This window comes from Thermobia domestica, chromosome 11 (genome assembly GCF_964235325.1).
Source record: "Thermobia domestica chromosome 11, izTheDome1.hap1.1, whole genome shotgun sequence".
NCBI lineage: Eukaryota > Metazoa > Arthropoda > Insecta > Zygentoma > Lepismatidae > Thermobia > Thermobia domestica.
In genome coordinates, this window is record NC_137464.1 from 232,082,065 (window position 1) to 232,109,910 (window position 27,846).

Consider the following 27,846-nt stretch of genomic DNA (forward strand, 5'->3'; position numbering starts at 1 on the left):
AGAGTTTAACCCTCGTACTAACAACAGGGGCTGCCATTGTGCACACCACCGTATGTTTTTTATAATTACTCTTCTAATTGTTTCTTTAAAATTGAAAAAAAAAAAAAGTTATTGCTCAATACGTTTATTTAAAGCGTATACCTTACGTTGGTATTTTAAGTTGGTGGGCACAAAATACCCCCCTCCCCCATTGGTACGAGATGTGACTGACATTTACAAGTGTCACTACTAGATGTCACTATAATACATAGCTGTTAGTCCGTGTTTTATTTTATATATATATACACAGTGGCGGATCCAAGGGGAGGACTATAGGGGCTATAGCCCCCCTTTACGCTCAGGTATACACTGGATAAAATGGGCTTCAATCCTGTTTTACATTGGATAAAACGGCAAAATATGGTTTAGCCCATCCCTTGATCCGCCCCTATATATATATATATATATATATGATTAAAGGTGGATACAAAATGATCCCAATTGACAGTCTGTGTTGACAGAAAATACCTAGGTAGTGTGGGGGTTAATGAGGGTATAACAGCATGGTTCTCGTACAGCCTCAATTCTTAAATCTAAAAATTACGTGTCTGTTCTCCATTTTCTCGAAGATTACGCAAATCATTTTGTTCAGCTTGATGTAAACTATCGGTTAATATATGTCTCATCTCTTCGCCGCTAAATGATTACAATATTGTATTCAATATCTCATATTCAGCAATTTTTTTAAGGCATTTAGTAACATCCTTCACAATGCTCTATCTACATCTTTAAGTTTCAGTTTACAAAAGTTTGGATGTACCAATTTTTGTAACAAGGTCAGCAGTTACACGTTAAGTTGAACTTGGCCTTTGTGCTTTTGTATCAGTTACAAATTATTTTTTTGTTGTATCTCATTTTGTTTATATGGAGGGTAATTATGAGACGCATGTTAGATTAATGTTTTCATTTCACTTATTCCACATAAGCTACTAAATCATCAATAAACCATGGAGAAATATGTGAAAAAGACAGTCCCATATACTGAGGAGAAATTAGGTGAAACATTGGAAGCTATAAGAAATAGAATGTCCTACAAACAGGCAGCTCGGACATATGGAATTAAAAAGGACGTCCTTCATCGACGTATCCATGGAAAAGGAACAAACAAAGCAGTCAGAAAACGAGTGTAGCACTCTGCTGAGAACAACAGCTGGGACATTGCCTTACTAGAAAGTGTAAATAGGGCTTCGGATTAAGTTTCAAGGAAGTTAAAAATCTTGTTCAAGAAACAAAGCGCATTCCGAATCCATTTAAGCATGGTGTTCCTGGTAAAGATTGGTTCAAGAGTTTTTGTAGCCGCTATAATTTGTCAGTCAAGAAAGCTGTGCCACTTGATATGAGTTGTCACATTGCTCTCAGCGACTCATTTATTATCTACAGTCTTTATGACCTGTGTAAAAACGAAATTGAAACTCCAAGACAGACCTCAATGTGCATAATAACTTGGATGAAACATGTTTATTCTTAGATCCCGCAGAAACTAAAGTTGTTTCAGTTCGAGGACAGAAAGCTCACAGAACAAATCAAGGTTCTAGCAGGGAGAACATTACTGTACTCGCATGTGTTAATGCTGCAGGAAAGGCATTGCCTCCGCTTATAGTGTTTCAGGCTAAACACTTGTGGAAATCCTGGAAAGGAATGAGGCACTATCTGGAACTTCCTATGCATCAAGCTCTAAAGGATGGATGACAGCTGCAATCTTCAATGACTGGATCTCTTTACTTGTGAAGCAAGTCAAGGAAGGATCAATTCTCTTGATCTTTGATGGACCCCATACTGATATCGCAACCATTGATCTAGCTAGGGCAAATGACATCACAATTCTCAAGCTCCCACTTCATACAAGAAGCTTTCTTCAGCCTTTGGACAAAACCTGCTTCCGTCCTTTGAAAATCAAGTGGGATGAAGAACTGGTTACGTGGGAACGCTCAACTCTTAATAAATTAGAAAAAGGTGATCTGTCAAATCTCTTCGGCAAGGTGTGGCACACTGCACTTTCTAAAGGAAACATATCAGGATTTGCATCTTCAGGTATTTTTCCATGTGATAGAGACAAATATCCAATGAAAAATTTGATAAAGAAAAACTTCTTCAGAATCCTCCACATCTGGACCAGATAAAGAAAAGACTTTTTCCCAGCGACCAGAACAACCAAAGATCCTTCACTCTTCGACATCAAGACTTCAATTCCCAGAAACTGAAGAGTGTATAACACCATCTGGCTCTGAGCAAGTAGAAGCTTTGGATTTATGTCTGCCTCACCAAAAGAGATCACCTGCAAACGTAGGCCTACTCCCCTCACAAAGAGTCCATCATTTGAAGACTTATTACTCCACAAGTTGGCAACACATAGTGAACAAAAGAAGACAGTAATGCGTAAAATCAACATGGATGCAAGTGTGATAACGTCAAAACAATATTCTTCTAAGATAAGAGAAAATGAAGAAGAACAGCAATTGAGGAAAGGCAAGGTGCAAGAAAGTAGTTTCGTCAAGTCGAGCACACACAGCTACCTGCAAGTAAAAGCAAACCGCCTAAACGACCTAAGGAAATAAAAGTCAAGTTCTTCAGAATATTCAGAGGACGTAGATGATCCAAGTAGCTCTATTCCACAATCAAGTTCTTCAAATCAATCCATTAGCGATCCAGAAGATGAACAAATTGAATATAAAGAGAATTATGTTGCTGAACTAGGAACATTTATTCTTGCCAGATTCAGAGAAGGAGCCAGAAAAACAACATACCGTTACGTGTGTATCATATAGACAGATTTTAATGATGACGCGAGGGAGATGTGCAAATGATGGCCTGTACCTGTGTGGATAACAATAGGCATTATTTTGTGTCAAGGAAAATGATCTCAGTTGTATAACTTTTGAAGACATTATAACAGTGCTTCCTCAGCCAATGATTTCAAATGATGAAAGACTTCCTGTTGGTTATCGCTTTTATAAGCCTGTTGATGTACTTGAAAAAATAACTGGTATCTGTCTCTGTACCCTAGCATGTTAAGTTTCAAAACAGCTGTGTTCTGTAGTTTAGGTAGTCCTATAATCGTGTTTCTTAACTTTCAAAGTTGGTGATCTACATTATTTTGTTGGAAATAGCCTAGACTCCATATCAATATACTAGAACAAAGAAATAAAAGTATCCTACGTTGTTTTGTAGTGAACAGCCTAGAACTTGGTCTAAATTTGTTTCATAAACCTGTAGCCTGTTTTGCAACCTTAAACTATCTAATATACTAGCCTATAGGCTTATTCTAGTCAACTCACAAAAATGTTAGAGTAACATCAATAGCTATTTCCACTTTCTTTCTTAATTATTTTCTTGGAACTCAAACAAATATTTGTATATCTTTACGTAATAAACATCAAATAACGAAGCTTCTGTCTCACAAGTGGACTCCTTTATACCATAATATCACCTACAGAAAGCTGGGGACAACATGTGTCTCATAAATACCCTTTTGAAGGGAAATTATGAGACAGCACAAACTTGACATTTACTCAACTTATTGAAATTACAGGAAATTTCTTGACAGCAAATTGATACTCTACTGGCATTATAAACTACTGCCTAGATTAACTGCTTTCAAAATTAATGTAAGCTGAGTAACGTGGAAAAGTTATGAAACCTGTCTCGTAATTATCCTCACTGATCCTATCCCTAATATTTAGATCTTTGTGGCGATTGCTTTCAATTCAATCTGATATTGTTAGTAAATGGAAGTTTAATATTGTCAATATGGAACAGTTTTTAGTAAAAATAGAAAAGCAAAATTCGTCAGATGAAGACGCTGAGCACAGAAGTGATGAAGGTAAGCACACTACTACTGAAGTCCAAACTCTCTTACATGCTTCCCCTACAAATTAATTTATCAATCAGGAAATGAATCCTCATGCAGGGTTCCTACTGATCTAGACAAATCTATTTCCCTAACTTCTCCCTGAACTTCCCTGACCTTTGACAGTAAATTCCCTGACTTTCACGACAGGTGTCGGATGACGTTGACATATAAATGAGGAATAAATAACGGTGAATATTTATATATGAAAACATTTATTCTATAGAGACAAATGATGATCAATTGCTCATATGTACATTCTACTTACCACCCAAAATCTGAGCAACGTTCCATACTTTGATCATTAATGGTTAAGCTGAAAAATGGTGTACAATTAACCTGGTACATAAAAATGGTGTTAGGAAACAAAAAACATAAAATTTCTCTGATTTCTAGTCTTTTTCCCTGAGTTTCCCTGATTTCCTTGGCTAGTAGGAACTCTGTCATGACGATTTTTCTGCATTCCCTGATTATCTAACTGAAGCACAATGGGAGGCCAAATTTAAAGAGCATACGTGACTGACATACAACAATGGTAGATTTGGTTGTTCTCTCCATATATTACAGGTGCAACTCGAACTTTGATGCATTCAAATCTAAAAGAGTTAGAATTTCAAATGAATAGTGTACGTCAATGGTAAAAGCATTTGGGAGCACAGGATGTTCAAAAGTGTCAGGCTATCCAAAAATAATAATAATAATAATAATAATAATAATAATAATAATAATAATAATAATAATAATAATAATAATAAAATAAAAAAAAACTTTAATCACAAAACATCTACAGCACAAATGTAATGTCTTAAAATTGTTCAAGAGTCCAGCAAAAATCGAATATTGCATGCCACTACACAAGAGTCTGTATATGAAGAAACCACGTGTAGGGTTTTTAGAACAGTATGTAATTTGATCAAACTACGTAGACCTTTTACAGACTTGCCTTCATAGATAGATACTCAAATGCGTTTGGGTTCGATCCCTTGTATATGTAATTTTAGCATATTTAGGTGCTGTAAATGATTAGAGATTTTTTCAATGCAACTTTCATTCAAGAAAGTGTAAGAGTTAGTAATTCATCAAATTCCTTTTTCCTTGAGTGTAAGGAAATTTAGTCAGAGCCATGGAGTAAAGGCTGACAACCTATCCTTAATATAACCCTATTATATATATATATATATATATATATATATATATATACACTTAGGCCGTGTCCAAAAGCGCATAGTGCACACTTCAAGGATGCACACTCGAAGTCTACAAATGGAGTGCACACTAAATAGTGTACACTTCGTCAAATTAGCTTTTGATCCACACTTGTTTACAGCGCCTCATCGTGGTGGAATGTTGAACATTGATAACAAAAGAAGGGGGAATTTCGAGTTCTAGAAAAAATTAACATGCTTTTTTTCTTAGATGAATGACTTTTTTAGATGAATAAATATATCGTACAGATTGACAATATGGGGTAACCATAAAATGACTTAAGAGTTTCATGTATGCCAAGAGCTTCAGCTTTGTCGTATCTGCAAATATTTATCAGCATAAAAACCACTAAACTATTGGCAATGTTCTGTTTTATTAGGCATGCTTGCGCGAGGGAATATTTATTAATCCCCCAGAAGAAAAGTAGCACTGGTGATTAGGGCGCTGATGACACGGTTGCGAAGTAGCTTAGAAATTTTATTGCAGGTGAAAGTAGGCAATTTGCAAGAGCGTTAGGACACCGAAGGTACCGAGGAGAGCGCTATTTACAATAATGTGTTTCAAAACTACTTTGGAAGAGAGTTCATATTGAGTATAATTCCTTTATGTACGGTAGATACATAACAATGACATTATAATTGTCGTCGTTCTACTGTATTGCTTGTTACAGGCATACTGATTAGACTATTTTTACCATATTGTGCTAATGTTGAAGTTCCTTATATGTTACTCTTTCTTTGTTAATATATAGATTTTACCCGTAAATCTTCAAAATAGTGCCTCCATATTTGTAATCTACACAAGGAAAGAAGTGGTGGATTTGAACATGAGGACCAAAATTTACAGGAAAAAGCTATTATGTCACTATGAAATACCAATTTATAAGGTGGATAACCCTAATTAAAATAATATGTTAAAAAATATAAGATTACTATCTTATAAGTCCGCTTAAATGAGTTCTGTACATTGTATACACTTCAACATTTGCGTGCATTTCACTATGCTTTCGGCGCCTTACATCTTTCTTGAAATATACCCGCTGTCTCTCCTATATGCTTCCCACTACGAAAATGGTTACTCAGTAACGAAACAAATCTCCTCGTCCAAATATAATCATAAAAAGCTACTGTCAATTTAATAAGAATTTTATGATAATTAAGAGACGGTTTTATGAAAAAATACAGTATGCAATGTAGTGGTTCTCATTGTTCAACTATACGGAAGGAATTATTTGTTCATAATCAATTCATAATGGGTACCGTAATGGGATTATATAAATTAAAAGGAAAGCAAGTCTTTACTTTGGCCATTTCATTCAATGAATCGTTCAATGAACCGATTCGTAACCAAGACTGAAAAGAACATCCCCTGCGAGCCTCTAACCTGCCTTCACTCGCTGACGCTCGCACGGCAATAATATGTGAATTAAGTATTAAACTTTGGTATAGAAAGGAACCTAGTTACTAACTTTCCATATCTATATCTATATATCTATATATATATGAGCTAACAGGCAAGTTCCCAAAACCGGAACCGAAAGATCAAATCGCTGAATCGAAGAATAAAAAAAAAATGAAATGGCCAAAGTAAAGACTTACCAAGAGGAATTTGTGAAATCTTTGATAAATGTGGAGAAAGAAATTTTTGATCTGTATTTCACTTTTTGGCAGCTGTCAAAAATGCAAAATGTATGGTAATTGGTATATTACAGTTTCTTAAGTGCAAGGACTTATGGTAGCTTTGAAAGGAATTTGTTTAGAATCAAAACTAGAAAATTAGGCCTATCTACCTACAAATTAATATTTGCAGCTGCAGCTCTAGCTGTAGGTATAGAGAAATGAATAATCTAGGTATTCATTATTCTATGATAGAGCTTAACATTTTAATTCATACGCCCTTAAAATGTCATTTACGTGCAAATAGCCGCTAGTACCGATAGTATAATCATTTCAATTAAGCTACATAAACCATGTAATATTTAAACATAAATGAATTTATAGCATTATTAAAGAAACTATTTGGTTGCTTTCCCTATACTTTTTAAAATTCCATTGCATACTCAAAGAACACAGGTAAATACGTTTGTTATTTGCGTAACATTTTTATATTCCACTTGTAAAATCACTAATTTGTATTTTTATCAAGTAAACTGTTATTAGATCAGCCCATAAAAATATTCACCTGAACAAAAATATTAAAACTATGTCTTTTAAAATTTTATTAAGTCACTTTGACATTATTGTTGTTCCTACGACGAAGAACTCCCATCTTAAGTACGCAAGTGTGCTAACGTAGTGTACATCCTCGCACACTACGTACTATGGACTCGCAGACTTGTGAACTTGGACCTTTTGACGCACACTAGGTGACGTCAGTTCCGGAAATAAGCGTACTTCGAATGCACACTTGTATCTTTTGGACACGGCCTTAGATAGATTCCTTTCGTGGACTTAACTTGGAGTCCCAGAGACAGGGTTAGGCCAGACAGTGACCTGTGAGTCAAGGTACAGTCTTTAAAAGGCAAGGATTACGGTCCAGGAGTAATTGACTACTGTAACCCGTATTTCCACAGGTCCCTACAAAATTAGAGAGAAATTTGATGATTAATGAATTAGGATACTTAGTGGGTAGATTGAATTCTTCCTTTCTCCATTGCTTATTGGGGAAAGGTAAGTAGGAAACTTGAGTGCATATAGGGGCGGAGAGGCGTCCTGAGTTAAAGTCATTACCCTACCTATTAATTAGAGTATTTATTTTTCTAAATAAACTATCAACCTCCAAATTTGTTATCTCGATCTTTCATTTAATATTCTTTGATATGATCCAAAAAAATCCTAGACGTAACGAATAGGTACTTATGAGAGGACGTATATAGGAAGATATATAAATATTTATAGAGCTGATAGTTATTATCACGAATTATACGAAAATAATATTCATACTTGGAAGAAAAATAAGATAAAGAGCGAAAAATAATAGAAATAATAATAATAATAAAAAATTTTCTTTCAAAAGTGGGGAATTCTCGTCCGGTATAGAAATTAAATGAAACCGAGAAACAGACGTAGGAGGAAAATGGAGAACGTAATTGAATTAGACTTGTTAAAATCCGCTTTAGGGATAGGTTCGGATTTTATCTTGGAATAGACCAAATCGTAGAGGAAATACGTAAGCTTAGAGAGGGGAATCAAGAAAATAATGAGCACGGAAATTGTAAATGTAGTAGTTTAGAGGAAATTAAACTACCGTTACCGAAGTTCTCAGGTCAAGTATCTGAGAATCCATTCGATTTCCTCGATGAATTGATTGATTTTGCCAAGAGTAAAAATATGACAATGAATGAAATGTTAGAGAGAGTTATTCCAAATGCTTTAGTTTCAGACGCCCGTAAATGGTTTAATTTCAAGTTGAAATTTACGGATTTTACTGCATTCAGGCATAGTAGTCTACTGCAGGAATATTTTAGCTTTAATTATGAAAGCGAAATAGAAGCTCAATTGGCGACACGAATTCAGAGACCAGATGTATCGTTCTCAAGATTTATTAGAGAAATGGCATTGCTTTTCTCTCGTATGAAAAACCCAATCGAGGAAGTAGATCAGATAGCTAAGATTGTAAGCAAAGCACACCCTAAGTATAAACAATTTCTTCATGAAAGGAAATTTGCTAACTTAAGGGAGTTGGAAGAATACGCCTTGAAAATTCAAGCGTATTCATTAGATGATTATAATTATGCCAAGCAACATAGCTCAGGGAAGGAAGAAACTATCCAAATGGCTGCAGTGAGTAGTAGAGAGATAGGCACTGAGTCAGTCCCCCCGATTAGGCCGCAAGCATTAAATCCAGTATATTTTAGTAGGCAAACAAATAAAAAGAGAGAAAGTAAAGTTGTTGGAAAAATAAAACATCCCACAGACGAAGTAATTTAAGCTCAAATTTCTTTGTGCTGTTATTTTATTTATTTATTTTTTTTTTCTTTCTTAGAGAAGTTTAGCTAGTTTAGGGAACAAGCCTGGCCAAGATCTCAGTTTCTCGACTCGTCGTTTACAGTAAACATGTTGTTTGTTGACTCAAACGCTCAAAAAGAGTCGGGCGGTTTTAAGAAACAACACGTAGTGTGTACGTTGCTGCTCGTCCTAAAGCAGATGCAAGTTTTGAACTCGAATTATTATGTTACGTAGACGCTCCACGAAACAATAAGCGTCGTTTGCGTTTTTCGGATTTAAATAGCAGTAATAGTAAGAAAGTTTGAGTAGCTGACCCAGGTTTGACTCTGAAGGACATTAGATCCCTTCAATTCCAAGAATCGGTGCAGAAGTATAATAGGGTAAAAGCAAACAATTCAGGACATTGAAGGGGAAAAACCATAATGCTTCCACCATAACATGCTTTACATCAATAGAAAGAGAATGAAGTGTAGTTACATGGTTTGCAGAATTTGTTATGAAATTGTTGTTTATTTTAAAGTAATCAGCTTCTTTGTAACAGAAAGTGTATTAATGTGCTGTTGTGAAATGAAAGGGAAGTGCATAGTTTAGTTATTGTTCCACTGAGCATCTTTGCAATACTTTCACCATTCTTCATAGAAATGTCGTCTATGGAACGTTACCTTCCAGGCCAAAACAGATATTTTCAGCTCTATGTGTTTAGGCATCGCTACTAGCAGTGAAATCGAGAAGACCCGTGGTGTTATGTTACGTACGTCACGGAAAAGGTGGTTAAGTTTATCCTGTACAATGAAAAGCGTGTGGACTACTTTCATTCGTTAAATTATTCAAATAGATCATACCTTCTAACAGTAGGAATTTACCGCAAACGTTTGTGGCATCTGGTTAGCCAATAAAGTACGTGACCAATGAACTGAATGCGTGACGTACGTAACATAACGGTATTTGTTACGTACGTCACGGCAAATAATGTCTAGTCATGCCTGATACTAGCCATCTTTAGCAGTGGAAACAATATATATTAATTGTTCCTGAATCGAGTAGTATTGTTAGTACAAATGGCAGCACTGCATCAACTGCTGCGTGTTCATTAGAGACAGGATTGTCTTAGAGTTGATTTCAGTTATGGTGTGTGTTGAAAGTGCACCATTGTCATTTCTTTTCTACAAATTCCATACATAAATATGGAACCAGTTAGCCCCAGAAGTCCACAACGGAAAACGCTAGAGAAGTTAAGTGCAGAAGAAAAAGCAGCAAATCGTGAGAAAGAAAAGCATAGAATGCAGCAGTACCGAAAGACAATGTCAGCATCGAAGGCAAAAAGTGCGTCGACAGACAAAAATACGGATGCAGAAGTCCACAGCGAAAGGAACCGAGAACAATCTGTCCTATCTGGATCTAGTATGGGCTATCAGAATGCTGCATCGTTAACATAGCCCTAGAAGAAAACTCAGAGTGGTTAAAAAATAGTGGAGCAGTTTGGCATGGCACAAAGGAAAACACAACAATATAAAAGTATCGTACTAAGAAGCAACACAAAAGCAACCGTAATTAATTTCTACAAGAGTGACAATATATTCCGAATGCTCCCTGGGAAAAGGATACCGTTTTCATGTACAGCAATGAAGGGATAAAGGAAAGATGCAAAAGAGACTCATGATGTTTTACATCAGCGAGACACATAAGCTCTTCATTACCAAATTTGCAAAAATATACCTATGAGTTAAACTAGTTTCCTAAACCTTCGCCCCAAAGAATGCATTACTGTATCTAAGTAGGATCACTTGTCTTGCTTGTCCATACTGTGAGAACATTCAAAAAATGATTGGCGCCAAAGTGAAATAAAACCAGCTACCAATGACAAAGAACGTGCTTCTTGAGGGAAGTGTATGCGATACAGAGAGTGAGATATGTATGAAGAATAAGTGCATGACATGTACGAACGTAAAACATACATCCAAGGTCTGTTGTGTGAACCGGAAGATCGTGAGGAATTGGTTGAAGTTTATCAGTGGAAGAAAGGCACCCTAGAAATTGTTCATTTTGACTTTCAATATGTGACAGAAATGGAGAAACAGTTACTAGTGTATCGGTTTCACATATACAACATAAGAAGACAAAACCAGGAGCTGAGCACCTTCAAAGAAATGAAAATATAGATGAAGTGGTTTTGAAGACAGACTTCGCAGAAAATTACGCAATTAAGCAGCACTACAAAGTTATGGCCGCCCACTGGTCAAATGCAGCCGATCCTACTGTCACTATTTACATCACAGTAGCATACTTCAGCAATGGAGAGCGAAGTTAGGGAGTAATATCTGACACGAAAAACCATGGTACTTTCCAAGTAGCCGTTTTCAACAATTTAAGATTTTGCTGGAATTGCCCATTAAAAAATACACCTGTGGACAGACAGAGAGCGAGCCAACATTTTAAGAATCGGAAATCCATTGTCTATTTAAAGCTACTAAATGAAATTGTATCAACAGAGTGGAAGTTTCACGAAAGCTATCATGGTAGATGGGCACATGATGGAGTTGGAGCAAAGATGAAAAGAGAAGTTTGGTTCCGTGCTCTTCAAGGTAAAATAATAATGAAAAACGCTAGTGATTTCCATTCCGTCGCTCTCAAAAATACCCAGCAAATTGAATACTTTTTTATATTGCATCAAGACACAGCCAACTGCAACTTTCCCTTTGTTATACACGTCATGGACGTGAACTTACAGCAACTAAAAACAATCAAGTCCGCAAGATACGTTGTTCCTGCTAAAAGGTTTGTTGCTGTGATATATGAAACATAAGTGTCGATCTTGAAAAACTCGTACCAATTGCACATTGCAATTTACAGCACCAGTGGAAGTGATACATATTCAGATCGAGATGAACTTGAGAAAAATATTTCGCAGTGTCAGAGACAAATTGCTTCCCTCCCAAAATGTTGACATCAAAATCGGAAGTTATGTTGCAGTGGTGTATGTAGTCGGACCGAGACATAAAACATGTGGGACACGTAACTGCTGTCGAAAGTGATGTAATGCACCGAGTGAAATACATGCGTGAAAGTGATCGGGGAAAAGACGCATTCTTTTGTCATCCACGTGTAGATGACTTTTATTCTGTGGAACGAAATCGCATCCAGAAAGTTCTTCCAAAACCCCGTGAGAAACGAGATCGCTACACTTTTGCCCACGAGTACCTGAAGGACTTGAACATTATTAATTAGAATGCACACTCTACATTTGTATGCACATTTTTATATTTTTCACACTATGTTGAATTTTACGATGTCTGCTACTTCCAAACGACTGTGCGTTATCATCAACAAATATCAGTAACTTATATTTGTTCTATGGCTTTCTAATCGATTTCTCTTCGACACTTTCAATTTTGAGTATCCACTGCACAATTGTTTCTTCTAGTCAAAGTGCACGCTGTTACGTACGTCACGCTAGTTATGATTTTTTTGCTAAGATACCGATGCATAGAAAACTCCGGTTACAATGCAGAAACAGCATACCAGTAGTCACCTATACACGCAATTTTCTTCGAGCATACACATGCAACAGCAGAGCAGAATTTATCGTTTTCTTTTCGATGTGTGACTTCAATGTCCATTTCATTGTGCGTACGTCACGACGTTTTGCACATTTATGTAATTTGTTTTTGGTAATTGGTTGATGTGTATTTTATACCACCTTAAAGCTGCATTTCCTATCTGTCCAATAAAAAGAGAAGTAAAGCGATATCTTCATTATGAAGGCCGCTACACTCAAAGAAAGTCAGAAAAGGAAGTCAACATGTTACGTACGTCACGTTGCTTTCACCCAATAGGCAGTTGTTCACGCAAACGGACTCAAATCTTGGTGGACCGAGTTCGAAGGATACTTCCAGTAATCCAGTTACTGATGGAGATGATGATTGTTTCTTGGATTTAATCACCGATGGTGAGGGATTAGATAACCTTCTCTTAACACCAGGTAAGGACTTAGTCGTATCAGGTTCTGTGGACGGAGTTGAGTTGGCTAAAAGGAAGTTGGACTTGTAGGGAATAGCAAACTACAAGTCGGTGGTGCAGAATAAATAGATAAATAATGGAAGTTTGAGTGAACTGTGAAGTGAATTTAGATATTGGATTAATTCGAGATTAATGTTTTTTTCTTTCTCATGTTTTTTAAAGACGTTTCCGAGACTGAAGGGCAATTCTCCCTAAAAAATTAAGTAGATACAAACCAAATATTCTTTTTTTTTGTTTGTTTGTTTGTTTGGTTTTTGTGTTTGTAATAGTGAATTTAAACAAGATTGTGTTGTGTTACAAATTTTGAAAGACGAGACTGTTCCGGACTATAAACTGAATGTTCAAAGATTCAAGTGAGAATAATATTCTTTTTTTCTTTTTTTGTGATGGGGATATATGCAAGGTACGTCTTGCGAACTTGCTGGTATAAAATTAAATATTGCTGAAATTTAATAAATTGTGTTTCTTTATAAGGTGGATATCCAGGCCTGGAGTATATTAACTTATGGGTACATATCTATTCATATATTTTATTATCAATAGTGTAAGGTAATATTTATTCTATTTATGTTGTATATTTATGTTTATATATTAGAGCAGTATTCCCCCATTACTTAAGAATTAATTATATTATTACTTACAGTTTAGCTAGTGCTAACGTTTATTTTCCATGCTAACTTTTTTCTTTCTGGAAACCTGTCGAGGAGGCTAGCACTGAAATCCATTGTACTTAGTCTCCCTTACTGGGAATTTTCCATTCGAAAAAAAAAAAAAAAAAAACCCTTCAAAAGAACTTTTTGTTGCTATTTTTTTTAGCAGGCCCAAAACATTTAAAAAGGCTGCCTCCCCCTTCTTCGGTGCTGTGCGTTTTAAGGAGTCCTGAGTGAGTCCAGTCCGCTGCACTGGAAGCGAATACTGCAGTTTGGAGAGAGACCCCTCTAGATAGTTACAGTATGTAGTCAGATTAGAGATTCTACTACACTACAGATGTCCGCTAAAGCAAATGGGCTTGGGCGTGAGATAGGTTAATCAAATGATAGGGAGTTAGGAATAAGTTGTTATTTTAGATGTTTGATCCTACGCCTATAACAGAGGCTACTTGGGTCACTATTGATTGATTAGAATGGAAGTATTTAAGCTTCCTAAGGGTCTATGGTGGATGTGAGTGACGCTCGTATAGACTCGAGGAATTGGTTTCGTCCTAGTGGTGAAGGAACATTTCAAATGCGTTTGGGTTCGATCCCTTCTATATGTAAATTTAGCATATTTAGGTGCTGTAAATGATTAGAGATTTTTTCACTGCAGCTTTCATTCAAGAAAGTGTAAGAGTAAGTAATTTACCAAATTCCTTTTTCCTTGAGTGTAAGGAAATTTAGTCAGAGCCATGGAGTAAAGGCTGACAACCTATCCTTAATACAAACCTATCCTATATATATATATATATACTTAAATTAGATAGATTCCTTTTGTAGACTTAACTTGGAGTCCCAGAGACAGGGTTAGGCCAGACAGTGACCTGTGAGTCAAGGTCCAGTCTTTAAAAGGCAAGGAGTACGGTCCAGGAGTAATTGACTACTGTAACCCGTATTTCCACAGGTCCCTACAAAATTAGAGAGAGATTTGATGATTAATGAATTAGGATACTTAGTGGTTAGATTGAATTCTTCCTTTCTCCATTGGTTATAGGGGAAAGGTAAGTAGGAAGCTTGAGTGCATATAGGGGCGGAGAGGCGTTTTGAGTTAAAGTCATTACCCTACCTATTAATTAGAGTATTTATTTTTCTAAATAAACTATCAACCTCCAAATTTGTTATCTCGATCTTTCATTTAATATTCTTTGATATGATCCAAAAAAATCCTAGACGTAACGAATAGGTACTTATGAGAGGACGTATATAGGAAGATATATAAATATTTATAGAGCTGATAGTTGTTATCACGAATTATACGAAAATAATATTCATACTTGGAAGAAAAATAAGATAAAGAGCGAAAAATAATAGAAATAATAAATAGAACAGAATTTTTTTTTCTTCCACGTTGTAGCCACCTATCGGAAAACGGCGGAAGCCAAGTTGTACACCTTGTAGAAGAAAATATTGGGAATTAAAAGAGGAAGCTGAAGATCGAGGAACATAGAAGGAACATTTCCAGGTCCAAACTTAAAATCAAAAGCACTTCATTAGTCTCAACACCTGCCAAAAAGTAGAATACTTAATAATAACAATCTGCTGCCGGGGAGAAATTCAGTTATATGTATGTGTGTGACGCGAAATTCTGGATACTGATAAGCATCAAACATCAGAAAAGAAAGGAATGCGCTCCATGCCTATTTTATTATAAAATGAAAGAATTGCACGAAACGAGTTCCCTCCGAACACTAGCAATAATTGAACTTACTTCGTACATCTAATAGCTTCACTTCATGTACGATAGTAATGCAAAAAAAAAAAAAAAAAAAAAAAAATGTTCGTAGCTTTTTTGTCGTTCTCTGACAGATTGAATAAGACTATTCGGTCTCCTCAGAAAGTCTTCACACGGACTTCTTTGAGGAATAATGATGTTTCCTTTACATATGCCACTATTTCATTCGACATTTGTGATTTGCAACTTGTATGGATATCCAAATTTCCTATTTAAAAAAAAATGAAGTTTGACATTAGTTAAGCGAATGTCTCTTAGTAACTGCAATCAACGAATCCACTCTTCTAATTACCTGGTCTTAAGCCGATTGACTGACTGCTCCCAATTGCGCCCCGCGCTAAAGTGATATATATTCTCGGATTGGTCAAATGAAAACAACACCACATTGCAAGTTGGCTATTGAATCCGACCAAAACTGTTTCCAGTAGGGGCTCGACAACTCCTAAAGCCGATCCTGCGCACACACTAAGCAAAAATTAACGGATTTTACCCACTAACCTCCTCAGACCTGAAGGCAATTTAGGTAGCTGCAGCTATCGTTGTCTATGAATTCAACATTAATGCTAAGAAACATCCCCAAGTCCGAATGACATCTCACCTGAATGTCACTTCTAGTAACCATCTAAGAAATGTTAGTAATACTTTGTCTTTCAAAAGAAATTAACAAACACATCTATCATTGACAACTTGCCTCGACTTGCACGAGCACGTTTTTCAAACTGGTGTTCTGCTATATCGATAGCGTGCTGCCACCTTCAAGTATTTTGTTGAAATTTTTCAAGCTGCCTACAATTAGTTCAAAGTTAGGTGAGATGACAGTCAGACCCGGGGAGGTTTCTTGGCATCAGTGTTGAGCAACGAATTCATAGGCAACGGTAGCTTCAGCTACCAAAATTCGAGTTCAGGTCTGAGGAGGCTAAGAAATCTCTAAGCCAGTAACGGCGTTCTATACTCTACTCCACAGAACACTACAACACCATAGCAAGAGCAACTACAACGGGAAGAAGATAAACTTAAAAGGCAACAACATCACAAGTCATTACCATGTCCTAACGATGCTACACTGTTATTAACTGTTTTGACAATGCACCGTTACTCACTCTCAGTTAACTTCATTACTTTTATTTCCATAGTACGTTTTCAACAAGCTACGATACTAGGAAATGCTACGATCTTGTAGCAAGACTTACCCTGTGTTAGAAAATGTGACCTTGGAAACATAACACGCAATAGCAACCCAAACAAACTGAGTTACTAATACCACCATCAGAAATATAAAACTTATAAAAAATGTAATGTACCTGCCATGGGATATTTTTCCCTAAGTAAGAATCCAGGTACGTCCTAGCACAAACCTTGAGTTTTTGAGATAATGGATAATCTATTAAGCATTATGGATCTCGATAAGTATGGAAATTGTGCATGAAGATCACGAATAATGACAGACGATTGTGTTGCATGATGTCATCCCGAATAACTGTTCATTTATTGACGTTTAGCATCCTTTTGCAGCACCGAGGGTATATGAGGCAAGGACCTACAGTCTAAGGTGAAATCTGAACCATCGTAATGTTCAATGCTCTATCACCAAAACTCAAATTCGAGTTCACGTGCACCAAGGGCGCGTGTGCTACCCAATAGACTAGCGGGGAGGACTTCATCCAGATTACGATTCACCTAGTAACGAGGCCTGCCACCCAAGGGGTTCTTCACTACAGCCACTGTCTCTTTCTGCCTCAAACCTCCGACACTATTGTCGCATTGTGGGCTCATCCGTTGCACAATCACCATAAATTTCTGTGATTTAAGCGTCATATGGTCGAGTGTTTTTGCTGTGCAAAAACCATATGAAACCACTTAATTCATATTCGAGATTCTCGATTTTTCGATGCATTTTGTCTGCCCATAATCCCTCGTAAACCACTAGCCCTATACAACTTGCACAGAAATGTGCATAAAATAACTAATACCGGAAGTTCCTGTGTGCCACCTGCTTGTCGCTGCCCGGAGTATACTTTTGACAATAGACTGGAGGCAGAATTTTATGACGAGTACACAAAACGTGTCTCCTGGTACGATAAGGATCTTAATACCATGCAAGCCTACTTAAAATAGGAAATGGCTACTACTTTCTGGGAGTACCTCAATATTAACAACGTCTTGTTTAAAATACTTTCTAACCTTTCATAGTAGAGAGAAGGTTATAAAGAACGACGTGCAATATTGAATCGTTTTGTTCTAACGTATTTTCTAACCCCTTCTCTCACAAAATGTGTCATCTCATGTTTCTTAAGATTACTTGTCACAGCAAACGATGCATCGCACAATTTACATCGAAATGGTTTTTCACCCGTATGACATCGTATATGTCTATCAAGGTTTCCTTTTTGAGCGAAAGTTTTGCTACAGTATTCACAAATAAAAGGTTTATCACCTGTATGAATTCGAACATGCCGCTCAAGACATACTTTAAGATAAAAAGCCTTACTACAATGTGGACAAATAAACTCTGCCTTTTTTGTATGAATTATAATGTGTCTTTGTAACATCAGTTTCGTGCCAAAAGCCTTGCTACAATACACACAAAAAAATGACCGAACTTCCATGTGAACACCCATATGTCGAATTAAGCAGCCTTTGTAAGAAAAACTTTTGTTACAGATATGACACACAAATGATGCACTATTTGCATGTGTTCTCACATGGTTAAGTAAATTAAGCCTTTCTTTAAATCTTTTATTGCACATTTCACACGAATAATATTTAACATCAACACCATCAGACACTTCAGTCTTATTTACATGTATTTTATTATAGTGCTCAGTAAGACTTCTTTTGTTAGCATACACTCTCCCACACTGATCACACTTGTTCAGTCCCTCTCCTGAATGTGTTTTCAAGTGCAAACGGAAAGCCTTCTTATCCCTGAAGGTTTGAGAACAACACAAACACGTATAAATTAACTCTTTCGTACCGTGTTCTTCTCCTTGACACTCTAATGCTTCTTCATCCCTAAAAGCACTCTCATATTGTAGACATGTAAATCTTTGTTCAAACTCTGACTCATGATATGTTTGTGATGTTGAAGACAATGAACAATTAACTTCGTTTGGAAGAACACTCTCTTCACTAGATTCATGTTTAATCCTGAAAAGTAAATGAAATACTGAGTAAGAGACCTGTGAAAAAAAAGAAGTACTTCTCGTTATTAATATACAACAATTATATGAATATACCATATTTGTATACCTTACCTAATTTTATTATATTTTAACAATAATTGTGCACAATTTGTAAACAAATAAGATTTTCTCCCTTTACATCCATAATGGAGTTAGAAAGCTCAATAACTTCAACAATATTCACTTCTACTGATATACCTAGTCTAAGCTCAATAACTTCAACAATATTCACTTCTATTGATATACCCAGTCTAGACACAAGACTGATGCTCGAACAGGCAGGTAGTACTCATAAGCGTGAGCATAGGTATGTTCTATACATTTATTGGCTATAGTCCAGTACACAAATGACTGGTACAGGTTATTCATAATCTCCGACTGTGGTTAGCAAGATAGAAATGTAAACGCATTGGCGAGTGGTCAATGACAGCACACATCACTTCCAAACGACATCGTACAGAAGCACATTTCAGGGATGCAATATAGGGATGCCACCTTAAGCCGATCTTGGTCTCCGATTTGGACCACAGATCATAGTCCAACGGGTTGAGGTCGGGGATGCGAGCCGACTATTTGTCCGCTGTGATAAAGCTGTGAACATGTTGCTGGAGCTATGTCTGGGTTGACTTTACCTTATGGGCTGCAGCTAAATCCTATTGGAAGACTCAGTGAATATTGCTGAATGATTCAACTACAGGTCTCAGAACATTAGCTCTCGTTTTCATTCGTTCACAGAAGCGGAGCTTTGTGACCCTTACCATACCATTACCGCGAGGGAAGTTGGAAGTTGCGTTTGCTGTAGTCTGAGAGCGATTGCAGCAATTTCCTTGGATAATGTTGGATACATCCAGTCATTTTAGGCATTCAAGAAGTCGTTAGTGCTGAAAAGATCTTTTCGATCGTAAACAAGATGTGGTATGAATCACTTAGGAACCGCTAAAGGAGATGTTGTGCTCTGATGAATGCTAGCATTCCTTCGTCTTAATAATATAAATTTTTTTCTTGACAGATGTATGTCAATTTAGTTGCAAAGCGCTCAAGCACTCACCACACAGTATGGACTGGGTCCCTTAAGACTTCCATTTCTGGTTACCCGAAGGATTACATGCAGTAATGATCTCACATTCTCTCTGGGTAGAGGAGGGATTTCAAAACAGTAGGGGTGAAAACTAGTATTACGAAAATATTGAGAATCCACATTCAGTACGATAGAATATCTGGTCCCGGAGCTGGAGTGGAGAGAATTCCTCCCGGGCCACTCCCTGAAATGATCACTGGTTACAAGATCACCCAACTATTCGATTTGGCTAAGGAAGTTCTACCCATTGTTCAACGTGATCAGATAACGTATTTTTATAAACGAGGTATATTAATACTTAAAAAAAAATATATATATATTCAAGAAAATACACAACTTTTTAAAAATAAAAACTACACTTACGTGATAGATTTGATACTGCACAGAGACTAAACGCTTTTGTTGAAGATACTAATACAGTGTGGAAACCTCTAAACAACTTGGTTCCAACGTCTTCCTCCCCTTCAGTTGACCTTTCACCTTCAATCTGACCTTTTTTTCGGAACATGTTTACTTTTGCCCTGGCTTTTCTTTCATTTACATATATACAGTCACTATTTTTTTTTCGTTTTTTAATAAGACTCCACAATTGTATAGAAACAAAAATGAAATGAAATGAAATCTCTAAGTTTAACGTCCCGCGATTATGCCGGTTAGGCTAAAGGAGACGGTGATAATGAGAAATGAGTGAAAAGGTGGAATGAAAGAAAGTGGGAGAACCCCTAGAAAACCCACGAGCACGGTGTTTGTCCACCACAAAGTCTACACGGCGCGAGTGGGGATTGAACCAGGAACCCCAAGCACCGGGGGTGAACGCTCTACCACTGAGCCACCGCGCCCCCTGTATATAAACAAGATTACATGTCTATACATAATATACTTCCAAATACAACCAAAACTTTCAAATAGAAAAACAGCTGTTTATTTGAATTAAAACTACTAAGCTATAATTAAAAAGAAAATAACAAAAAATCGTGACCCTTGCGCCAAAGAGTTACTTAAATTTTCGTCAATGAAACCCTTTTCTTCTTGATATTCTCAGTTTGGTTATCAATAGCTAGTTCTTTTTCGTCACTTTACCGTTTCAGACACATCTTGTTACTCCAAGTCCCCCAATTGTGCGTCATATTTTTCTTCTTAGCTTTCTTTTTGTTGCGCTCGCTTCTGTCTTTCTTCTACTGGTGAAGATATTCCTCGTGGTATCTCTAGAGCCTTTCATGTAATACATATCTGGTGATTTGCAAGTGTTTAACACTTCGTGTCCCTTGTATCAGGTTATGAATACGCATTTCTGCTACAATAGAAATTTCATTCATCCATTAAGAGTGTTTTATTGACAGGCAAGAATGACAGCCCAATTTTTACTATCTTCCAAAATTTTTATATTTTTTAATGCCAGCAAGAAACTTGCTGTAAAACAGCGTCAAGTCTTGGTTCGTTAGAACTCTGGAAGACTTTCTGAAGTTTTACTGAGTTTAGACTCGAGAAACAGATGTATTCTTTCTCAGAGTTTTCAGCAAGCACACCATCTATGATGTTAGACGTATAAAAGTTTGTCAAGAAGAAGTGAGAACCTATATTGACCTACATGGGGTGAATGTTGAACTATGTTAGGATCTACCGAAGACAGATCTTTAGCTGCTTTGTACTTTAAAGGCCTGCTCTCTTGAAGTTCGACAATCATAAATGCTGAAACCCAACGGCAGTCATAAAAAAATACAGTTTCTGTTGTTTTCCAGTCTTTGTTTCTATTTGTGCGAGAAAACGTCAGGCAGTAAATCCAATGTCGACATTCTTGCTCGCAATACGATTTTCTGCTTTAATAGCCCTGTACATGTACATTTAAGCAGTTCTGGTTTCATAAATCGAGCCATAAGATCTCGTAAAGATTTCCTTACAGCATCAAAGACGAATGGGACCATTAGTCTTGAAATCTAAAATTTACGCAAGAAGGGCTGGTATTCAATGGCTACCATCCTGCAGAAAACCAGTTTGCACTTTATAAATAGATCACTTGCTGTCTTGTTCAGGCGCAAGCTTTGTTTGTTGTAGGAATTTATCGTAGTCCCAAATTTCCAATGCTCTTTGAAAACAATGGCCTTTTCCAACCAGTGGGCGCCGCACAACTTCATAGAAAATGTTGTACATCCTATGATCTCAGTAAATTTTCCTTGACGAGCTGGAGTCATTGACTAAATAGTACAAGTGACGTAGTAGGTTACACACATTTCAGTCCACCAATTCATTGCGACATCAATGATTCACAATGGCTTTACGTTCAAGATATTTCTGTCATTTTTAAGTGTTTTTCATTTATGAAAACAAAAAATCCCCCAAAAATTTCGAATTTTCCCCTGAATTTCCAGTTTATATGAACCCTGAATAACTGTCCCACATATTGTCCGTTCCTTTCTCAGTGTTTTTTTTTTATTATTTATTTATTTATTTATTTATTTATATGTATAAATTCATGAACACAGTAAAATGTATTTACTAATACGCTGGGGGAAATTATTTTGTGCGTTCCAGTTATGTTGAAGAAATGATGTATGGGCTTTGATGTTATCACGGCGTCACTTTGCATGCTTCGTAACTAATCGTTTCTCAAAGATATCTTGTCAATTGTTCCCCTTGCTTTTGATGACTTTTTTTTTTTTTTTTTTTCGAAAGCTTTACTTAATCAGTATTTCTGAAACAATTCTGTTATTTCTGGTATGTAGATCTTCTACGCCTCCTTAAGAGATTTTTTTGATATAGCTTGCATCAACGTCATCGCGAGCGTGAACCTATCTGTCACTGAACCACTGAGAATAATGGAAAAGCATGTTTTGATCTAGCATGCAAACCTACTTAAAGATTAAAGCCTGTGTGTTAAATATTAACACATGCAAAAGAATGAAACTACGAGAAAATTCCCATCTCAGTTTTTAAAAGTAATACTGATTCAGTTTACCACAATATCTTCCATAATCCCGAGAAATTTTATGTAACTTTTTTTTTTTAACGTTTTCCAGACAAATTACTTGAATATGGAAAAGTTGGATCAAGATATGTAACTATGTAACTTGTGTTTCCTTTAAACTGCTGAAGAATGATGAATATGTTCACTTCTTTGAATTATGTTCTACCGAAAAGTGAAAGCACAATACAAATTTTATGAGGTTGGTGCAATTAAAATGACTGTGATCCATGTCAATTTCAAAGGGTGAAAAATACAATAGCAATCGCTCACTCAACAATTGAATTGGATGACAAAAGACGTTTCGTCTCTGCTATGCCGGAAGAGCTAGCAAACGGTGACAGAGATCCGGAGAAAACGTTTGCTGATAAAGGGTTTTATACTACAACTCATAAACAGTCTTTGGTGATAAAGGATTTGACACGGCAACTCATAGGGAGTCTTTGGTGATAAAGGGTTTCATATTGCAACTCACAGTCTTTGGTGATAAAGGGTTTCATATTGCAACTCATAGAGAGTCTTTGGTGATAAAGGGTTTCATACTGCAACTCATAAAGAGTCTTTGGTGATAAAGGATTTGACACGGAAACTCATAGGGAGTCTGTGATGATAAAGGGTTTTATACTGCAACTCATAGAGAGTCTTTGGTGATAAAGGATTTGACACGGAAACTCATAGGGAGTCTGTGATGATAAAGGGTTTTATACTGCAACTCATAGAGAGTCTTTGGTGATAAAGGATTTGACACGGAAACTCATAGGGAGTCTGTGATGATAAAGGGTTTTATACTGCAACTCATAGAGAGTCTTTGGTGATAAAGGATTTGACACGGAAACTCATAGGGAGTCTGTGATGATAAAGGGTTTTATACTGCAACTCATAGAGAGTCTTTGGTGATAAAGGATTTGACACGGAAACTCATAGGGAGTCTGTGATGATAAAGGGTTTTATACTGCAACTCATAGAGAGTCTTTGGTGATAAAGGATTTGACACGGAAACTCATAGGGAGTCTGTGATGATAAAGGGTTTTATACTGCAACTCATAGAGAGTCTTTGGTGATAAAGGATTTGACACGGAAACTCATAGGGAGTCTGTGATGATAAAGGGTTTTATACTGCAACTCATAAAGAGTCTTTGGTGATAAAGGATTTGACACGGAAACTCATAGGGAGTCTGTGATGATAAAGGGTTTTATACTGCAACTCATAGAGAGTCTTTGGTGATAAAGGATTTGACACGGAAACTCATAGGGAATCTGTGGTGATAAAGGGTTTCATATTGCAACTCATAGAGAGTCTTTGGTGATAAAGGATTTGACACGGAAACTCATAGGGAGTCTGTGATGATAAAGGGTTTTATACTGCAACTCATAGAGAGTCTTTGGTGATAAAGGATTTGACACGGAAACTCATAGGGAGTCTGTGATGATAAAGGGTTTTATACTGCAACTCATAGAGAGTCTTTGGTGATAAAGGATTTGACACGGAAACTCATAGGGAGTCTGTGATGATAAAGGGTTTTATACTGCAACTCATAGAGAGTCTTTGGTGATAAAGGATTTGACACGGAAACTCATAGGGAGTCTGTGATGATAAAGGGTTTTATACTGCAACTCATAGAGAGTCTTTGGTGATAAAGGATTTGACACGGAAACTCATAGGGAATCTGTGGTGATAAAGGGTTTCATATTGCAACTCATAGAGAGTCTTTGGTGATAAAGGATTTGACACGGCAACTCATAGGGAATCTGTGGTGATAAAGGGTTTCATATTGCAACTCATAGAGAGTCTTTGGTGATAAAGGATTTGACACGGCAACTCATAGGGAATCTGTGGTGATAAAGGGTTTCATATTGCAACTCATAGAGAGTCTTTGGTGATAAAGGATTTGACACGGCAACTCATAGGGAATCTGTGGTGATAAAGGGTTTCATATTGCAACTCATAGAGAGTCTTTGGTGATAAAGGATTTGACACGGCAACTCATAGGGAATCTGTGGTGATAAAGGGTTTCATATTGCAACTCATAGAGAGTCTTTGGTGATAAAGGATTTGACACGGAAACTCATAGGGAGTCTGTGATGATAAAGGGTTTTATACTGCAACTCATAGAGAGTCTTTGGTGATAAAGGATTTGACACGGCAACTCATAGGGAGTCTGTGATGATAAAGGGTTTCATAATGCAACTCATAAAGAGTCTTTGGTGATAAAGGGTTTCATAATGCAACTCATAGAGAGTCTTTGGTGATAACGAGTTTCATACTACAATTCATAAAGTGTCCGCGCGATCCTCTGAAAAACATGCAGACGGTGCAGTCTGCATGTCTCTGGGCCTGCAGCGTCGTGAGGCATGAAGACTATTTCTGGATGCTTGCGGATAAGTTTGCAGTTTGTTGTATGTAGTTTAGCACTGTAATGATCCGCAGTATAGGAGAAAGACCTGATAGATAAATATTGGGTCTCTCAGAATAACCAAATAAACGGCTGAAATACAATTAAGAAGACCGTACGGGCGGAATGCAGTATAACTTACTAAATGTAACTGAATGGCTCGTCTATGTATTACACGCATACTAAAAATACTTAGAAATACCCTAAGATTAACATGAATTATAAACAGTTATCTTCGTTAGCTCAAAATGAAAATGAAATAAAACCTCTCAGTTTAATGTCCCACGATTATGCCCTTTACAGGGCTCATAGTGGTCTGGTTTCTTGTAAATAGTTGAAAAGTGACCAAAAACAGAAAAAAGTGACCAAAATCTCATTATGCCCCTTTTTTCCTTTGTCAATTTCTCCATCACGTCTTTCTTTGCTTGTTGTTTTGTTTCTTCTTTACTTCTTTTTTAGCTTCCTCCTTTCTTAGGTTTTCTAAGTATGTTTTGTAGTTATAGTATGCAGACCTAGTAGATGTAAGAAGTTTCTGAGTAAGTGGAAGCAGTTCTGGCCTATTTCCGAATTTCTTCATCCCAGGCATTATAGTTAACTTAGCATTGAGAGTTCTCAAAGCCATGAAATATTCAAATTCATCACCTACTCTTAAGAAGAACTTACAAGAAGCATAACACAAGACGAACATGAACCACACAAACACACAGACAATGTTGAGATAGCGTTAACTATTACGAGAGAAAACTAAAAGACTATTATGATAGAAGAAAGAATAGACACAGAAGGGTTCCCAACCCCACCGTCAGAGCTTAAGCATCCACCAACCATCCACTGTGCTTTAGAAAGAATAAAAGCTGAAGTGAGAATAAAGCTGACTGGTTCACACGTGGCAGCAAGTACTGAAGCTTTTAGAAGAGTAATGAGTAACAAGTTTATGCCTTTTTCCATTTATTTTTATATTTTTCTTAAAAAACTACCAATGCAAAACATAAATCACACCAAAAAGTTCTTTACCTCCCAAAAAAGTAACTTTTAGTGACAAATTTGAAAAAAAAAAAGTAACTTTTAGTGACCAACTTGAAAAAAAGTAACTTTTAGTTTTAAAAAAAGTAAGTAGCCCTGCCTTTAGGCTAATGGAGAGGATGATTAAAGCACATGAATGATGCTGGAAGAGTTGGTGGAATGAGAATGTAGAAGGAACGGGGGTATCCCAAAAAAAACTCACAGACATGATGTTGTCCACCACAAATTACTTGGGCGGGGATCGAACTAGAAACCCCATGCACTAGGGGTAAGCGCTCTGCCACTGAGCCACTGTACCCTATCTTCGTCAGCTCAAATTACAACATTTATAAAAAAATTTAATATAATAATTACCTTGTTACAACTAAGAACTATTTCTATAGTATGTTTTGAGATGTGGTGATGTAGCTACATCGCCTTTTCCCTCCCAAAATTGCATACTACTCCATTTCATAAAATTTCTTCGTTCCCTCTACTTCTCTTTCAAATGGATTTTCAGCGCATCTAAATGAGTTATCCCAGGGTTGGCAAAAACCATGGTTTTCATTAAAAAAAACAAAAAAAAAAAACGTTTTTTTGGTTTAAACCAGGTTTTTATGGTTTAAATAATATGCTCTATATATTCATATCATATATGGACAGAAATAAGTTTGTTTCGCCTTGATCTTATTATGCAACAACCGGGTTATGCTGGAAGGGGTCACATAAGCTTAAAGCGGAATAAAAAACCGCTTCTCGAGTTACATCCTAGAGAAATTGTCCTCCATTTGAACTCGGAACCAGGACTAATTGGCCACAAATGCGGTACGTCTGCCGACTCACTCACGAAGGAATCCTGATAAAAAAAAATACGTTGTACTGATCTTTACATGCTTCTTAATATAACTGTCAAGAGTCATTTCAGAAGGACAAAAAGATAAACAGTTGCACAAGTGAAACCATTACACAGAATTACATATGAACAATTTCAAAGTACTACAGAGTACAGAAGAACTAATTTAGTTCAAGTTAGTTAACAACGACTTTTATTGGTCCAAATTAAAGAAATACGTCGACTTAATCTGCATATCAATAAGAAAAGTGAATAAAGATACGAATTATTTGAGTCCACTTTGGCTCCGACTCATTTATACATAAATAGATACCAAAGATACTTATTTCACTAAATGCCTCTCGTGGGGTCTGTATGACCCCCCCCCACGCACACACACAAAAAGTACGGCATTTTCGATGTATTTTATCAATACTAAACATTGAAACGAAACAATATTTAGAATTTTTCTTCGATTGCAATTACATAACAATAATAACAACTACAAAAAATCACAAAATAAACATTTATAAAGTTATAAAAAAAAAGTTGCTTTTGTAGTATAATCTTTTTGAGTAATGAATGGGGAATTTAGGTCTGAATATAATACGAATAATATACGGGAGTGAAACGTGATAACCCACAAATCTGTGTTCATCAAGATTTTCCACACACTTACACTTTTACGAACATTTTTTTGTTTTTTGGTTTAAACCAGTTGGTTTTTTGAAAAAACCAGCTGGTTTAAACCTTGGTTTAAACCATGGTTTAAACCACCTTGGTTTAAACCAGCCAACCCTGAGTTATTCCAAAGTCGATTGCTAATTATTCGCTTCCTCGCACCCTAAAACGATAGATTCACTTCGTTTTATAAAATCTACGGGCTAAAAACTGTAAATTTACTATATTTTATGACACCC

At 36.5% G+C, this 27,846-nt stretch overlaps 1 protein-coding gene across 4 annotated transcripts in view; it reads right to left on the bottom strand.

The window, feature by feature from the left end:
* Positions 1 to 302: 302 nt before the first annotated feature.
* Positions 303 to 27,846, bottom strand: part of LOC145664813 (uncharacterized) — a 49,259-nt gene continuing 21,715 nt past the window's right edge. For 3 of the 4 annotated variants that reach the window (XM_081731799.1, XM_081731800.1, XM_081731802.1), the window contains exon 4: positions 303 to 18,627. In XM_081731799.1, coding sequence (XP_081587925.1) covers positions 17,682 to 18,627 — 946 coding nt within the window. In that variant the 3' untranslated portion in view covers positions 303 to 17,681. Of the gene's footprint in view, positions 18,660 to 27,846 lie in introns of all 4 variants that reach the window. The other variant, XM_081731803.1, reaches the window with a different exon arrangement.